This window comes from Triticum aestivum, chromosome 5B (assembly GCF_018294505.1).
Source record: "Triticum aestivum cultivar Chinese Spring chromosome 5B, IWGSC CS RefSeq v2.1, whole genome shotgun sequence".
NCBI lineage: Eukaryota > Viridiplantae > Streptophyta > Magnoliopsida > Poales > Poaceae > Triticum > Triticum aestivum.
This window is the reverse complement of record NC_057807.1, coordinates 636,570,034-636,587,538: the sequence shown is the minus strand read 5'-3', so window position 1 is coordinate 636,587,538 and position 17,505 is coordinate 636,570,034. Positions and strand designations below refer to the sequence as shown.

The 17,505-nt window shown below is 40.9% G+C and overlaps 2 protein-coding genes across 2 annotated transcripts; both read left to right on the top strand.

The window, feature by feature from the left end:
• Positions 1–3,794: 3,794 nt before the first annotated feature.
• On the top strand, positions 3,795–6,859 carry LOC123117301 (BTB/POZ and MATH domain-containing protein 1-like). Its single transcript, XM_044538080.1, has 2 exons — positions 3,795–3,911; positions 4,002–6,859. Exon 2 carries the CDS (start codon positions 4,072–4,074, stop codon positions 5,146–5,148), a length of 1,077 nt encoding a protein of 358 aa, XP_044394015.1. The 5' UTR covers positions 3,795–3,911; positions 4,002–4,071; the 3' UTR covers positions 5,149–6,859.
• A 3,804-nt stretch (positions 6,860–10,663) lies between these two features.
• On the top strand, positions 10,664–12,241 carry LOC123117300 (uncharacterized). The gene is made up of 5 exons (XM_044538079.1): positions 10,664–10,906; positions 10,999–11,130; positions 11,239–11,316; positions 11,416–11,549; positions 11,654–12,241. Exons 1-5 carry the CDS (start codon positions 10,678–10,680, stop codon positions 12,089–12,091), a joined length of 1,011 nt encoding a protein of 336 aa, XP_044394014.1. The 5' UTR covers positions 10,664–10,677; the 3' UTR covers positions 12,092–12,241.
• The last annotated feature ends 5,264 nt before the right edge of the window (positions 12,242–17,505 follow it).

The window sequence follows — 17,505 nt, the reverse complement described above, 5'->3', positions numbered from 1 at the left end:
GCAGCATCGTACGCCAGCTCCCCCTCTCTCGACATTGCAGCAAACAACGTGTGGGCACCCATCTGCTCTCCGCCAGCCGTCCTCACCCTGACGAGTGACGGTGAAGAGAACTCAGAGAAGAGCGGCGCCACGTTAACATCAACGATGTAAGGAACCACACCGGCAGGGTTTGCGAGCTGGTTGGCGGCGTAGTAGTACGGAGGCTTATAAGGCTTCGGCCACGACACCATCTGTACTATGGGCGCACCCGTCTGGCGGCGTCCTCCATGACCTCGCCGACCGCCCCATCCGCCACGCCCATCGCCACCCCAGGCCCACCGGCGACCAGACAGTTCCTCATCTTCTCCTCCTTTGCGGCCTTCGCTTTGACACTACGATTTTGCCGCATCTTCGAGCTGATCTTCCGGGCGAGCATGATGCTCGGATCCTCCGGCACCTCCGCCTCCTCCATCTCCGATAGGTTCTCCGACGGTTTCATGTGTCAGCGGCGGGGGGGAGGAGAGGGTGGGAGAAAAGAGCGGGAATTGGGTGGAGATTGACGGGGAGTGCAAGAAGAGAGTGAGGAATTTTGGCGCAGAAACAATGCGGGAGGCTACAAAAGCACAGGCTCAGCTTTCCTTTTGTGTGAGCCAGGGGCAGAGAGCGACGTCTCACGTGCCTGGACTCCCGCAAACCTTCTCCACTTTTGTCTCCGGTTTGCGGGAGAAATCACGTCCGAACCGCTTCGTGGACCAATGCAAACCGGCATTGGATGAATTCCGCGGTACAGACGGTTACAGAAGGTTTACGTATCGACGTTGAAAATGCCCTTACAAAGCAGTCTGTAAGTGCAGACTTGGCCTCCTTTGATTCATAGGATAGGAAAATCATAGAAAGTGAGATGACATGCATCTCAATTTCTATAGAGAAAGATATGTCATTTGATACATAGGATAAGAATTTTTTTCATTGAGTCTTAGCTAATTTTTTTTTCCTCCAAAATATGAAGGATTGATTCATATCCTACATAAGAATAGGAATACATTCCTACAAAACCAAAGGCTTCAAAGGAAATTTTCCTTTGCAAATCCTATTTTATAGAAACCCTATGAAATTCTTACAAACCAAACGAGGCGTAAGTCCAGAAAACCTAGGCAATTCCTATCTGCCGCATTCTGCGGTAGAAGGACGGGGTCTCGCACAGGCAGACCTCAGCCTGGGCCGGCCCACATACGTGCCGCTTGTTGCTGTCACGCGATAAAAAGAAAAGCGAGAGAAGAATGAATCGACCCACAGACCTCGCACATAGACGCGTCCTAACCACAAGCGGTTAGCCACTACACCAGACATCAACTACATGAAACAAAGGCGCAACAGACTATAAGAACACACAGCACGCGTTGAGCTTTGGAAAGAAATTCAAAACATTTTCTGAAAATTGCGAACAGTTTTTGAAATGCAGTAGTTTTTTTTATATTCCAAACTCTTTTTTGAAAAGTGAACCGTTTTGTAATAACGATTATAAAAAGCAGGTACAAAAAATGCGAACATTTTTAGAAATTCCCGAATATTTTCTGAGATCATGAACATTTTTTATATTGGAACAAAAAATGGATCCAGATTTTTTTTTAAATTCACAACAAAAATTTAATGAACAGTTTTTTAAATGCCAACAAAATACGTATTAGTATGCTTATATTGAAATCGCGTACAAAAATTTAAAGCATGGGAACATTTTTCGACATTGCAAACAAAATACGTATTAGTATGCTTATTTGGAAATGTACATTTTTATGAAAATTGAGCAAATTGTGAAAACAAAAACATTTTTAAAAAAATCTGATTATTCTATGAAACACGTACATTGTTTTTGAAATTATGAACAAAATGATGAAACCACGTATATTTTCTTAAGCATGTTCATTTTTATGAAATTTTGTGAACAAATTGAGAAAATGAGAACATTGTTTCTGAAAATTTTGAAACTATATTGGAAACAAAAACATTTGTTGAAATTCTTGAACATATTGAAAGACGAACATTTTTTAAAATTGTGAACAAAATTTTGAAAACAAGAACATTTTTTAAATACGAACATTTTTTTAAAACTATGAACAAAATTTAAAAACAAGAACATTTTTTTGAAATTCCAAACAATATATGAAATTTTCGAACAAAATAAACAGGAGAATGAATTTTTTTAAAAGGAAAGTAAAAATCAAAATAAAACTTGGAAAAAGAAAATGAATTTAAAATAAATAATAAAAACAAAAAAAGGAAATGGTAGAAACAGGAAAAAGAAAAAAGAAAACCAAAAAGAAAGTTAACAAGAAGAAAAGAAAAAACGGTTCAGGAACCTTCTAGAAGGTTCCCAAACCTGGAAAAAAATAACCATCCAGAAACCTCGGAACCGAACCCAGTATTTCGTCCTGGAGAGAAAACGATATAACCAGTTGGGCTGGTGACCATTTGTGATTACTTCACAACACCAACTATTAAGAACCGAACTCCAGCGCAGATTCGAAGAATTTCTGAAATTACAAAAGCAATTTTTTCAAAGCAGCTAAGATCATAAATGCTAAAAAACATTTTCTCAAAATCGTGAACAGTTTTCTGAAATGGGAACATATTTTGTAATTCCAAAACAAAATTTGGAAAAGCGAACATTTTTTTTAGGGGAACGTCAAGCGAACATTATTCTGAAACTCGTAAAGACATGGAAACATCAACATTTAAAACAATTTATATAATTTTTTTGAAAATGGGAACAATTTTTAAGTTCCAAATAATTTTTCAAAACGGGAACATGTTTTAAACCACCCGAACATTTTTTGAAATTTGTGAACAAAAACTTGAAACTGAACTATATCAAAACTCAAAAACAAAACTGTGCACTTTTTGAATTTTGCAAACAATTTATTTAAAACGGGGACATGTTTTGAACCGCCTGAACACTTTTTGAAATTTGTGAACAAAAGTATTGAATACAGGAAAAAAATTGGAACTCTGAAAAAAATTCAAAAGCACGAACATTTTTTGGATCTACGAACAGAATTTGAATACTGGAACATTTTTTGAAATTCGGAACAAAATTTAAAAATCCAAACATTTTTTAAACTCCCAAACAAAATTTCAAAACGCGAACAATTTTTTTAAAAGTGAACATTTTTTGAATATGTGATTTTTCTTGAGATCGGAAACATTTTTTGAAACAACCGACCAAAAATTGAAAACACAAACAATTTTCTGAAACTCCAGAACAAAATTGAAAACACGAACAATTTTTTGAAAATTGATCATTTTTTGGAAATATGAACATTTTTTTAAAAAGAGAACATTTTTTAAAAAGGAAAAGGAAAAAGGAAAAATTAAAAAGAAAAAGAAACAATACTTCAAACATTTTTGTCGAACATTTTTTACATGCAAACAAAATTTTAATAGTTTGAACATTTTAAAATTATGAAAAATGAAAAAGCAAAGACAAGGAAAATAAAGAAAAGAAACAGAAATATAAAAGATGAAAATGAAAACTTGAAAAGGTAGGAAAGGAAAAGATAGAGAAGAAAAAGTAAACAGAAAAAAGGGGAACGAAAAACGAAAAAGAAACAGAAAAAAAGTGTTAGGAAGCTCCTAGAAGGTTCCCAAAACCGGAAAAAACCGGCTGGGAACAAGCGAGAACGTTCCTGAAACCGGAATCGTAGAACCACTTTACGGGCCGGCCCACGCGCGAACCCTCGATCGATCTCCCTGTGCGTCCGCTCGACAACTTGCCGCAGCGAGCGGCAAATAGGATATTCCGAAAACCTAGGCCCAGCAACTCTGAGGTCTCTTGTCGCCTTCCTCATTCCACAACACACACAAACACAAAAAGTCGAAAGAGAAAGTCGGGCGGCCGCCGCCGCCGCCGTCGCCATCTCCGGTTGCGCCTTAAGGTTCGATCCACTCCCCCGTATCCTGTTCCTCACTTCCCCTCTCCTCTGCTTCCCGCTGGGGATTAATGCGCTTTTCTTTCCCACCATCAGATTAGCACGCGGCGGCGCCGTCACGTCGATTCTTTCTTCTACGGCCAGCAATCCTCCTCCCTGTAACCAGATGGGGGCATGTAAGACGGCGTCTACGTGTTCCCCGGACGAGGCTCAAGGAATGCATGCGTTCCATGTCTTGGGCTACAGCAAGCACAGGGGCATGGGCAAAGACCCCGATAGCTTCATAAGATCCAGGATTTTCACTGTCGGCGGCCACGACTGGGCCATCCGCCTCTACCCTGACGGATACGGTAAAGCATGCCCAGATTACATCTCAGTTTATCTCGAGCTTATGAGTAACAGCACTAAAGTCCGAGCGTCCTGCGACCTGAGGCTAGTCGACCAGTGCACCGGGTCATCATCTTCAGTGCATAAAACGGGACCCAGGATTTTCAGTTCTAGTGATACTACTAAGTTTGCCCCACCACATACTTCTTTCAAAAAGCGAAGCGAGATCGAGGGATCAGCATACCTTAGGGATGATCGCCTCACGATAGAATGCATCGTCACTGTTATGAAAAAGCCACATGTTGTCGATACCAAACCATTCCCCAAGATCGACATGCCGCCATCTGACATGACTGCGGATGTTGGCAGGCTGCTGGAAGAAAAGGAGGGATTTGATGTCAGTTTCATTGTTGGGGAAGAGACCATTGAAGTGCATAGGTTCGTTCTCGCTATGCGGTCACCTGTTCTAAAAGCAGAGCTCTACGGGCCGATGAGGGAGGCGAGGCCGGGGCAGTCCATAACCATCAAGGACATGCAACCTGTCGTTTTCAAGGCCCTGCTTCATTTCATCTATACTGACTCTTTGCCGGGAGACATGGATCTTGAGGGAGGTAAGGATACTGACATGGTCCGGCTTTTGCTAGTGGCTGCAGATAGATATGCCATGGAGAGGCTCAAGCTGGTTTGCCAAAGCATCCTTTGTCACGATTTGAACGCGGACACCGTGGCAACCACATTGGCTTTAGCTGACCAACATAACTGCCACAAGCTTAAGGATGCTTGCCTTGAATTTATGAAAATGTCAGATGACATGGATGTTGTGGTTGCAACCCAAGGCTTCAAGGATGTCAAGGCGACTTGCCCATCTCTCATTGTGGACGCATTGGAGAAGAGAAGAAAGTTTCGTAAAGCATGAACAGCTACAAAGGTAGAATTGCCAAATCATATAAACTGCTTGTGAGTATTTGATAAATTTCTCGTACACTTGCTGTAGGGATGGTAAGCTCAATGTCTGATGGATCTAAGAATAGTTAGGTTAGTTCTCAAGCGATATGGATGATGTGAAAGTTCTCGTAGATCAACCCAGATTTGTATTAATTATGCTGCTGTTTTATCTGGAGCGCTTCCCTGCAATCGTCTAACACTTGGTCTTAATCTTCTGGCAAAATTTCCTTTCTTGTGTGTGCAACTTTTGTTGCGCATTTGTCATCCATATGGTCTACATTAGCGAGCAATGCTACGATGACCTCATCTATGAGAACATAACAAGATTAAAACGGCATAACTGGGTTAAATTTCAATGATATAGCATTGTAAGTTGCACATTTTGATTTTCTGAAGCATGACAGAATGATCTTGTGCTAAATTGTAAGAGTGGTCAAACAGGGCCCTGATTAGGATTACAACATTGAGCTCTTAAAGGAATAGCTAGCAGCTCTAGGAAGAGCTGGCTTCGCTAGCAGCTCTTAAAGGTAACCGCAGTGAAGAGCATTTGTATCTGCCATTTTCTTTGCTTCTAATATCACTGGTCTGAGCCTGCAGTCCATGTTCTTGTTCCTTCCTTGTTCGGCATTTAGGCTGTTGACAAGTTTGAGGGTTTCTGTAAAATTTCTCCCATGGTATATCAGCAAAACATGATAATTATGTGCAGGCAGCAAATAGCATAGAGGCATCTGTGTGGGAGGGAGACACAAACAGAACCAGTGTGTTGGAAGGGTTAAATGTTAGCTTGACTATTGAGAGTTTTGATGGAAATGTGAAAACCTAACCCTGACCTCCATTGTGTTGTGAAAGAAGCATCACAGCAGCAAAAAGTCGAAGGAGCTCGTTGCTGTGATGAGGGTCATTTTGGTTGATGGGAGGATCCTAATATCCTTAGTTTGTTAACTTCTCAGGTCTTGCCAATGTAATCATTGGCAAGGTAAATAACTGAGTCTATAGGTGTTTCTTTACCTTTCAATCTCTGGTTATTTCTTGCCTTCCATATCTACCAAAGTAGGAATAACACAAAATGTGTGCCCTGAGAGAAAGTGAGCCTCTTTAAAATGAGATGAAGAGTGTGATTTGCAGAAGTGCTGTTGGTATCGGAGTTCCTTGGTTTTAAGCCCCAAATGAAATTTGAACCGGATTGCTTTAGCATAACGGTTCGAATTCTGGTTGAATGCATTTGTTTTTCGAGGTTGGCAGTACGAGTACAATATCAATTGTTGTTGCTGGTCAATGCATGTCTAAGATTGTGGTCTGGAGCTTGTGTTGGTTTATCATCTTGTAGGCACTTTGGGCAATCCAGTTTGTAAACACAGCGAGAGGTTTTGGGTTTGCACATCTCAACGATGGCGTTGTAGTAGCTGTGTAGCCCTGATTGGTTTGGTCAGTCCACCAGCTAGCTGATCCTGGGATGACACAAATTGGATGTCCAGCGTCCGTGCTACCGGCTTGTGAACGAAATGGAAATCGATCTCAATGTGTTTTGTGCGTGCGTGGAAAACACAGAGTTGGTCAAGATGTAGGTAGCCCAGATGTTGTCGCACCATAACATAGGTGGTCGTGGTCTCCATTGATATATGCTGTATGCTCTCCACAGCTGGGGCGAGCAGGGGACTAGAGGGCTGCATTCTGAAGGCGCATACGGGATGATCTTGCCTCCTGCGTGGGGATAACTTTCTGTAATTGGTTAGATTTGCCTAGTTAGCCGATAGCTCTGGATATGTCTTGTTGGACCATCTGTTTTATAGCATGCTGCTAATTCTGGCCTGCTATCTTAGGCAGGCTCGAGAGCTTACTATCTCGGATGTTGTTCTCCGTTTTATTCAATAAAATGGAGAGGGGGGGGGGGGGGGGGGGGGGGGGACCCCTTTGTTTCAAAAAAAAAAAGAGAATTTCCTTCAGTCGAGACATGGAGCATATGCCCAGAGTAGATTGTTTGAAAAGTAGGAGCTGCAACTTCTGGTCTTATTTTAATTTCTTGCCCCGAACGTCATTTATCTTGTTCTGTTGGATGCACGTGATTGAAGAATATTTCTTAGTTTATCATATTTTTTACAATGCAAATCATATATTACAAATAATAGGCATGACTCTAGTTTCTACATATTGTTATGACGCAAATCTTAGTAATTACGTACGTTTCTCTCTTGGATGAACATGATTGAACTTTTTTTTCTTTCTAGTTTATAGATATTTGTTTATTATAATGAAAATTTATTACTATGATGTAGTAAATCATATTACAAATAAGAGGCATATGATGTAAACCATACTATTATTGTTATGATGTCCATGGTCCTGTTGCTTTCCTGTTCGGCATTAAGGCTGTTGGCAAGCTTGAGGTTATCCGAGAAAATTATCCCGTGGTGAATACCTGCAAAAATAAATGTGCAGCATTTTAGTCCGTTCATCCCAATGGAAAGCGAGTGGAAGAGAAGCTTGTGTTATGTCGAGACGGCTGACGTCCTCGGCTTCAATCGGCTTCGCTGGTCAATAATCTGCTGAAGCCTTCCGCCCCGCCTCCGCAAGGCCACAACAGGAGAGGGACACACAGTGCATTTGCTGAACTAACCTGTCAGTTTAATTGTGACACCTCTCCTGTTTGGGAGGTGAGATGAGCCGCGACGCGGTAACATAGGTTTGCGAGATTATGAACACATGGCATGATCTTATTTCAGCGAGGGAATGACAGTTTGTGTTGGGATGGATTTAGGGCCGCCAGTGTCGTGGTGTCGGGCGAGAGGACTAGTACTGCAGTGTCTGAAAAAAAAAATCCACACAAGTTGTCAGAAGAAAATGGTGCATCTTGCTAATTGGTCGTAACCCAACGCATTTGGCAGATGACCATAACTAATCGCTTGATTGGTAACTCAACGCATTTGATCATAACAGCAGTACATAAATTAGGGTCCGGTTCGGCGTCACTCCGCTCCGGGAGCGGATTGAGCTGTAGTGCAAAATCTAGGAGCCAGCAAACAGCCGCTCCGCAGATCCTAGGACCTCGGAGGCTGGCATCCCTGCTCTGAAACCTCAAAACTGGGCGCCGACCAACACACTTTCAGATCCATGCGAGTAGGTGGCAGGCCGCAGTTGGTATTTTTTTCGCATTCTTAGGCCGGCAGGTCCTTCTTTATCCATAAGCCCCACGCATTCCAGCCCCACTGAGGTGAGCGTGGGAAGGGTACGGTTCCTTGGTTCACTCGCATTCACTCGTCCACTCTCATTCCTTTTTTATTTTTGTTTTTTCTTTTTCATTTTCTCTTTTTTATTTTTTAAATGCATGATTTTTTCCCGTCGATGTCACTTAGCTCTCCACAACACAAACAGAGGGTTGCCTTTTTTGACCGTCCAGTTACAATTCCATTCTCAACTTGTATCTACGGCCCGACCTTGGCTCAGTTGCAATCTCCCCTCGGCCCGCAACTGCGCCCCGACATTTGTTGTCCTAGTTACAATTTCATCGTCGACTCGCAACCAAGGCCCAATTTTATTTTTCCTAGTTGCAAATCCACACTCGACTCGTAGCTAAGGCTTAACTTTTTTTTATCCCAGTTGCAAGTTCACGCTCGACTCGCAACTGGAGCCGGGTCCATTTTAGTCCCAATTACAAGTCCACTCTTGACTCGCAACTGGGACCCGACCCTTTTTGTCCCAATTACAAGTCCATAAACGACTCGCAACTGGGGTTGATCTTTTTTGTCCTAGTTATTAACCTAACCTCGACTCACAATTGGGATAAATTTTTTGTTCCAGTTGCAAGTCCACGGTCGACTCGCAACTTGGTCCAATTTTTTTTTTGCCCTGGTTGCAAGTCCACTCTTAACTCGCAACTGGTGCCTGACCTTTTTTAGTCTCAGTTGTGAGTCCACTCTCCACTCGTAACTAGGGCCCAACATTTCTTTTCCTAGTTGCAAGCCCACCCTTGACTCGCAACTGGTAGCTGACCATTTTTGTCCCAATTACAAGTCATAAATGACTCGCAACTGGGCCCAACCTCTTTTGTCCTAACTAATAACCTAACCTCGACTCACAACTAGGATAAACCTTTTTTGTTCCAGTTGCAAGTCCATAGTTGACTCGCGACTGGCCCAGTATTTTTTGTCCTAGTTGCAAGTGCACCCTTGTTTTGTAACTGGGGTCTGACTTTTTTTTTCCTCAGTTGTGAGTCCACCGTCAACTCGCAACTGGGGCCTAATATTTTTTTGTTCTAATTGCAAGTCCATCCTTGACTCACAAGTGGGACCTGACACTTTTTGTCGCAATTGCAAGTCCATATACGACTTGAAACCGGCACCAGCCTTTTTTGTCCTAGTTAATAACCTAATCTCGACTCACAACTGGGATAGACCTTTTTTCTGTTTCAATTGTAAGTCCACTGTCAACTCGAGACTGGGCCCAATATTTTTTTGTCCCAATTGCAAGTCCACCCTTGATTCACAATTGAGGCCCAAATTTATTTTTGTCTCAGTGAGGAGTCCACCCTCAACTCGCAACTGGGCCCCAATATTTTTTTTGTCCTAGTTGCAAGTCCAGCCTTCGCAACTGGGGCCGATCTTTTTTTTTTCTCATTTGCGAGTCCACCCTCGACCCGCAATTGGGGCCCAACATTTTTTTGTCCCGGTTGCAAGTCCACTCTGGACTCGCAACTAGGGTCCGACCTGTTTCTCAAAAAAAAACTAGGGCCCGGCCTTTTTTTTGTTGCAGTTCAAGTCCACCTTCGACTAGCAACTGGGGCCTAATATTTTTTTATCCTAGTTGCAAATCCGACATCAACTCGCAACTGGGCCCAGTTCGACGTACATTTTTATGCTTTATGGATTTTTTTTGAAAAAATAAACATTTTTTATTCATGAACATTTTTGTTAATGTTATGAATATTTTCTAAACTACTCCCTCCGTTCCTAAATATTTATTTTTCTAGAGATTTCAACAAGTGACTACATACGAAGCAAAATGAGCGAATCTACACTCATAAAATATGTCTATATACATCTGTATGTGATAATCCATTTGAAATCTCTAAAAAGACAAATATTTAGGAACGGAGGGAGTACAGACATTACTTTTTGCTATGACATGAGTCGGGTCTGACTCGTTCAAAAGTCCCGACGTACAAATAAAGGGTTGACTCGAATGCGTTTATTAACTGTGGTAGAGATATAGTAAAAAAAAACAGGGTGCTCCTACTCATTGGAGCAGGTGATTTCGTATTCCTTTTTGTTATTTGCCAAACATCCAGAGAAGATAGCATCGGCCTGGCCCGTAAATGACTTGGGCTATTGGCAGTGGGCTCTTGCTGTCTTCCATTTGGTCCCCGAAATCAACCGACCTGAATCTCTCTGCCTGTTGAAATCGGTTGGAGCGGGACGGGAGGCTCTGTTCGTCGTCTATATAGCCCCCCTCCATCGCCGTCCTCCCCTCCCATTGTTTCCTGCGAACCTATTCGACCCAAGGCGAGATGGCGGGCAAGCGGAAGGCCGGCGACGACATTACCGGGGCAAGGCATTGGGCTGCGCGGACGGACACTACAGCCGGCGACGACATTGCCGGTGCTTTGGCGCAGACTGCAGAGCCGACGGCGAATGCAGCCGGCGACGGCACTGCCGGTACTTCGCAGGCGCTCGCAGGGCCGACGGCGGCGACTACACCCTCCGCTGTAGGCTACCCCGGCCCCTCTTCCGGTGGAGGTGGGTGCCCAAGAAATCAAAGCATACGGCGAGCGAGGGGTTCGTTCTTGCGTTTCTTGGATTGTAACATCCGGTAGCATCGTTTCTTGCAGCTCGCGGGGGCGGGGCCTGGTCGGGGCAGAGTGGATCCGCTCCGCCGCACCGGCAGGCGCTTGCAGGGCACACGGCGACTACACCAGCCTTCGCTGTAGGCTATCCCGGCGGCTCGTCCCATTCCGGCGGAGGTCGGTGCCCAAGAAATCAAAGAACAGGACAGAGCGCGTATTTCATTCTTTGGTTGGTGTTGCTTATTGGATTGTAACATCCGATAGCAAAAACATTCTTTCTTGCAGCTGCTCGCGGGGGATTCTCTTCGTCGCATCCGAGGGCGCCGACGACGCAGATGCTCCAGCCGCCGCTGGGCAATCCAGGTGCGTTCCCTCCGAAGAAAAGCGCCAAATTCTTTCTGATCCGTGCGGTTCTTGGTTCTTCATTGACGCCGGAGTTCGATTTCTTGGTTTCTGTTGCAGCCGTTGGTAGTGCGCCCTTCCCGTACCAGTACCACGCGCCGACCGGCTATTGTTTCGTCCCCGGCCAGAACCAGATCCAGATCGCCGGGCCCTGGCAGACAGGAACAGGGCAGCCGCGCGGCGACTCCGGCAGGGTAATTTGCCACGCACTAGTCACGATTCAGCATTCATTATTTGGGCTTGTCCTGCCATGAACTGACTCATTGATTTCTTCTTGGCTCGATGCACTGGTCAGCAGCTCCCACTGTGCATTCTTTGCGGAGAGCCGACCACCTGGGTTTTGGGCTCGGCGCCATTGTGCGGGGACTGCTACAACGACTATCTCCTCGCCAACAGCGTGCTTCAGCAGCACCCGCAGATGGGCTACGCCGGTCAGCAGCGCCAGCTCGACCTCCGCCTTCGCCGGCCTTCTTCCGCGGCGGCGGCGCCCGTTGCCGTCGGCCCACGACCGAGGGCGCCAGGTACTCAGTGGTGCCCTGTTTGCCGTGCGCCCACGACGCGGGTTTTGGGCCTGGAGCCCCTGCGCGAGGACGAGGTTTGCCACGACTATCTCCTCGCCAGCAACGTGCTTCAGCAGCACCGGCGGATGGGCTACGTGATCCCGACTCCAGTCCACGGCTACGCCAGTTCTTCTTCTAGCGCGGCGCCGGAGCAGCAGGCACCTCCACGGGAGTAGAATGTAGGGCATATCTCGTCGCTCCAATCAGTTTTCGGCATTACTGTGTCTGTCAGTGAGAATGTCTACTGAACTCTCGGAGATGCTTGCTCTGCTTGCTCTGTTTTGACAAAGATGTGGCCAATTGTGGCAATACATACACACAGTAGATCAACGACACCATATACTTGTGCTTGTTTCCTTCATCATTACTCTGACATTGTAAATCTTTGGTTCTTTTCTGACGCTTCGGTTTTGCCTCAAGTGTTTGACTGTTTCACTTTCAGTTTAGTCAGATGAGTTCTCAGGGCTTCTTTCCTACCGATTCATTTTTAAGATCACATTTTTTATTTTTTCTGCGAATTTTTAAGATCACATTTTGTTATACAAGTGATGGTCAGCTCCAACTATAATAATATGCTATGGTCAGTACATATAAAAGATCAGTAGAGCATATATGCTTGTGTCTGTTTGCTGGAGCCGAAAAATTACTGATTCTTTAGTAATCTCTTGTTGTCTCATTGGTTTGATTGGTTCGGTTTCAGTTAAACCTAATGAGTACTCACATTATTATTTCTTGGACTATGTATCTTGAGGTCTAAACCCTGAGTTTGGCCATACAACATCACTTGATATCTATTTTCTTAAAAATGCCTAAAGCTCGAAACCGACTTTCACCCCGCTTTATATACTATAAAGCAACAACAACGATCAAAGTAAACGGCCCAACGATATAAGGTGGAGAGGTAGCCCTCTTACAAAGAAAAGAAGATCCCGGGATGACTGGATCACGCAGAACGCACACGGCTACACTACCAAAGAAGAACACAGGGAGGACGAAGTACAACACCACGCTACGCCCTAGCACATCTAAACTCCACGACAACGCCCTCGGGAGGGAAGACGGTGCGAAGCGTCGCCGTTGCCGAGTCCAAGGTGGACATGGGTTTTCACCCAAAAACCTGACACGGGGAGGAGAGCCACAACAACGTCTTCTAGAAGAGAGTTGCGTTCGTGAGCGTACATTAGGCCATACCTAATAGGAATCGCCTACTTGCGACCACTAGCGGGCTGGCCCATTTTGTGTGGTTGGTCGATGCCGCTCGTAGCGGTCGTTCTAAGTTTGCTTGACCAATTTCCTCATTTTTCTGCTTTTATTTTCTTTTATTTTGTGTTTTTTTTCGCTTGGTTTCTTTGGTTTTTATTTTTTCTTCAAATTTTACTTTGGTTTCTTAGTTTTTCTCATTGGGTTTTTTCATTTCTTTCTTCGCTATACTTTACTTTTCTTTGTTTATATTTCTGGTTTTCTTCATTTTACTCTCTTTCTTTTTTTGTTGGATTTTTATCGATTTTCTTTTTTCCAACACATGTCTACTTTGTCTCAGTACAAAATTTATATTTTTAGGGAACATGTGAGACATTTTTGCAATATACAATGGATATTTTACATTTTCCAACACATGTCTACTTTGTCTCAGTACAAAATTTATATTTTTAGGGAACATGTGAGACATTTTTGCAATATACAATGGATATTTTACATATACATAATGTACATTTTTCTAATGCATGTTTTGAACACTTTTTTTGCATACATGGCAACATTTTCCAAACATAAGTTTTATATTTTAATGGAAGTAATCAATCTTTAAAACAAAAACTACAGGAACATTTTTTTTCTTTGTGAAAATATACTTGAATCTTTTCATGGATTTTTTTGGAAACATGTGATTGTTTCCAAAAATGTCACATGCAAATTTTAATGGAAATACAAAACAATTTAATCAATGTGAACATTTGTTTTCATTTTCTTTATGCTATACTTTGATTTTCTTTGTTTCCTTTCTTTTCGTTTCTCTGGTTATCTTTTTGTTTCGTTTGTTTTTATAGGTTTTCTGTTTTATCACTATTTCTCAGTATAAAATGTGCATTTTTAGAGCACACGTCAAACATTTTTCAGATACACGTTGGACTTTTTTGAAATACATGATGTAATTTTTTTTAAATACATGTTTTGAATTCTGTTTTGAATACATGGTAACAATTTCGCAATACACTCTTTATATGTATTTAATTGAAATATTTGCTTTACAAACTACACAATATTTTTGCATTGTATAAACATTTTTTCAACCTACACAATTTGTTTTCTTTAAAATGTCACCTACATTTTTTAATGGAAATAAACCTTTTGTAACCTATGCAAATATTTTTTACGTTCTATATAAAATTTTCAAAAATGTCACGATCATTTTTTTGAAATGCGGAAATATTTTGATTATGCTTCACATCCATTTTTTAATGGTGCAACAAAGTTCTTGACACTAATAATTTTATTTTCTACAAATTAGAAACATATTTAAAGAATTTCAAATTCACTTTTCTGAAACAAGGGAACACTTTTCATTGGGACAATCATTTTCTGAAAGTTATTAACATTTTTCTAGAACTGCGCTAACAAATTTCCTATACTACGTTAACATTCTGCAGATTAATTGTTTTAATTTTTCTGAAGAGAATTTATGTTTTTAAAGTATACACATTTAAATAAGATATAAAAAGAGGGAAAAAAAGAGTGACCGAAGCATGACGAGACCAAAAATAGTTTTTTTGGGAACCGCTAGCTAGCAGTGAGACATCCGCGGCTGATGTTGTTTTGGATATTCGAGCCCTTTTTTATGTATAAGAAACATAATTGAAATACACAGAATACATGTGAATCCTTTGCATGCTATTGTCAGGAAAAACAAAAAATGTTCAGAGAAGACTGGTTGCATGCATGTTAAAATATTCTCTATCTCCCCATCAAAAGAGTTTCATTATGACATATTGGATGATAGAATCTTTTGAATGAAAACTCCAATTTTGATTTTTTTTTATATATTTGAATTCATAGCGAGAAGACTTTTCAGAAGAAGATCGATTATGGATACATTTGAACTATTTTGAATTTCGAAATTTCAAAAAATATATATCACTTAAGTAGAAAAAAACAGAGTTTGCTAGTCTCCAAAAAACATTTCAGCCGATTAAAAGTGACAATTTACTCATTTAGAAAATATGAACTCACTCATTTCAAATGATAGATTTTGTGGATTTAAAAGATCACCCATATATTTTAACTGATTTCGTTCCGTCCAAAAACTGATTTTATCATTTCATATAACAGATTTCACTTGCTTAAAAAATCAAACATGTTTAAAAACTGATTTCACTCATTTAAGGACATAATTTCACTCATTTGAAAAACTAACTTTACTCGCTGCACTCATTTAAGAATATAAATTCACTCGTTTCAAAAAACTGTTTTCAATCATTAAGAGATCGATTTCACCCGTTTTGTAAGAAAAATTATTTCACTCGTTTGAAATAACTCATTTCAAAAACCTATTTCAATTATTTCCAAGAAAAAGCACTCACTTCATTAAACAGATTTCGAACGATATAAGGTGGAGAGGTAGCCCTCTTACAAAGAAAAGTAGATCCCGGGATGACTGGATCACGCAGAACGCACAGGGCTACGATACCAAAGAAGAACAAAGGGAGGAAGAAGTACAACACCATGCTACGCCCTAGCACGTCTAAACTCCACGACAACGCCCTCAGAAGGGAAGACGGCGCGAAGCGTCGCCGTTGCGGAGTCCAAAGTGGACATGGGTTTTCACCCGAAAACCTGACACAGAGAGGAGAGCCACAACAACGTCCTCGGGAAGAGAGTGGCACCCGCGAGCGTACATTAGGCCGTATCTAATAAGAATTACCTACTTGCGACGAGAAAGTATCTGGTGCACCGGCGCTTGTGGTGCTACCTTTGCACCGGACCTCCAAGAGCTTTAAAAAATGATTAAAAATTGAAAAGAAATTAGCACATTTACACAATATCGGTCCATGTTGCAAAATTTTAAACATTGCTCGAGGTACAAAAATCACAAAATCAGCATTGAATAGTACACAACATAAGTTGAGCTTTAGATTTGACCCATTAACACATTGATGCCAAATTTATTATTTTTATATCTTGTGCAATGTTTTGAATTTTAATTTGATTTTTTGCACAACATAGAACGATGTTGTGCCAATGTGATATATTGTTTTCAGATATTTTTTAAAACATTTTTAAACGCGCTTGGGGGTTCGGTGCACCGGCAGCACCACAAACACCGGTGCACGAGATACTTTGCCTACTTGCGACCACTAGCGGGCTGGCCCATTTAGTGCGGTTGGTCGCTGCCGCTCATATCGCTGGTTGTAGGTTTGCTTGACCAATTTACTTGTTTTTATCTTTTTGTTTCTTTTATTTTGTATTTGATTTTTCGCTTGGTTTCTTCGGTTTTTATTTTTCTTCCAATTTTACTTTGGTTTTCTTAGTTTTTCCCATTGGGTTTTTTTATTTCTTTCTTTGCTATACCTTAGTTTTCTTTGTTTATATTTTTGGTTTTCTTCATTTTCCTCACTTTCTTTTTTGTTTTTTGTCGGGATTTATTGATTTTCTTTTTTCCAACGCATGTCTACTTTGTCTCAGTACAAAATGTATATTTTTGGGGAACATGTGAAACATTTTTCCAATATACAAATGATATTTTACATATACATAATGTACATTTTCCTAATGCATGCTTTGATTTTTTTGCATACATGGCAACATTTTTCCAAATATAAGTTTTATATTTTTAACGGTAGTAATCATTTTCTAAAACTAAAACTACCGGAATTTTTTTCTTTTTGGAAATATTCTTGAAACTTTTCATTGATTATTTTTTTGGAAACACATTATTATTTCCTTCAAATGTCACATACAAATTTTAATGGAAATACAAAACAATTTAATTGATGTCCTTTGTTTTCTTCGGTTATCTTTTTGTTTCATCGGTTGTTATTGTTTTTCTGTTTTATCAAAACAGAATTACTATTTCTCAGTATAAAATGTGCATTTTTAGAGCACACATGAAACATCTGTCATATACACGTTGGGCATTTTTCAAATACATGATATAATTTTTTATAATACATGTTTTGAATTCGCTTTTGAATACATGGTAACAATTTTGAAATACTCTATTTACATGTATTTAATGGAAATATTATTCTACAAACTAAGCTTTTTTTGCATTGTATGAACATTTTCGAAAATGGAAATAAACATTTTTCAACCTACACAATTTGTTTTCTTTAAAAGTTCACCTACATCTTTTAATGGAAATAAACCTTTTTTAACCTACGAGAACATTTTCTACATTGTATATAAATATTTTCAAAAATTTCACGATCATTTTTTTGAAATGCAGGAATATTTTGATTACGTCTCACATCCATTTTTAAATGGTACAAAACAGTTTGTGACATTATAATTTACATTTTACAAATTATAAACATATTTTTATTTTTTCTCATTCACTTATCTGAAATGAAGGAACATTTTTCATTGGGACGGACAT

Bases quoted from the DNA above. Each gene is read 5' to 3' on its own strand.
- LOC123117301 (XM_044538080.1), top strand. From the start codon at position 4,072: ATGGGGGCATGTAAGACGGCGTCTACGTGTTCCCCGGACGAGGCTCAA.
- LOC123117300 (XM_044538079.1), top strand. From the start codon at position 10,678: ATGGCGGGCAAGCGGAAGGCCGGCGACGACATTACCGGGGCAAGGCAT. The intron at 11,131-11,238 runs GTCGGTGCCCAA...TCTTTCTTGCAG, and splicing joins CTCGTCCCATTCCGGCGGAG to CTGCTCGCGGGGGATTCTCT. The intron at 11,550-11,653 runs GTAATTTGCCAC...ACTGGTCAGCAG, and splicing joins CGCGCGGCGACTCCGGCAGG to CTCCCACTGTGCATTCTTTG.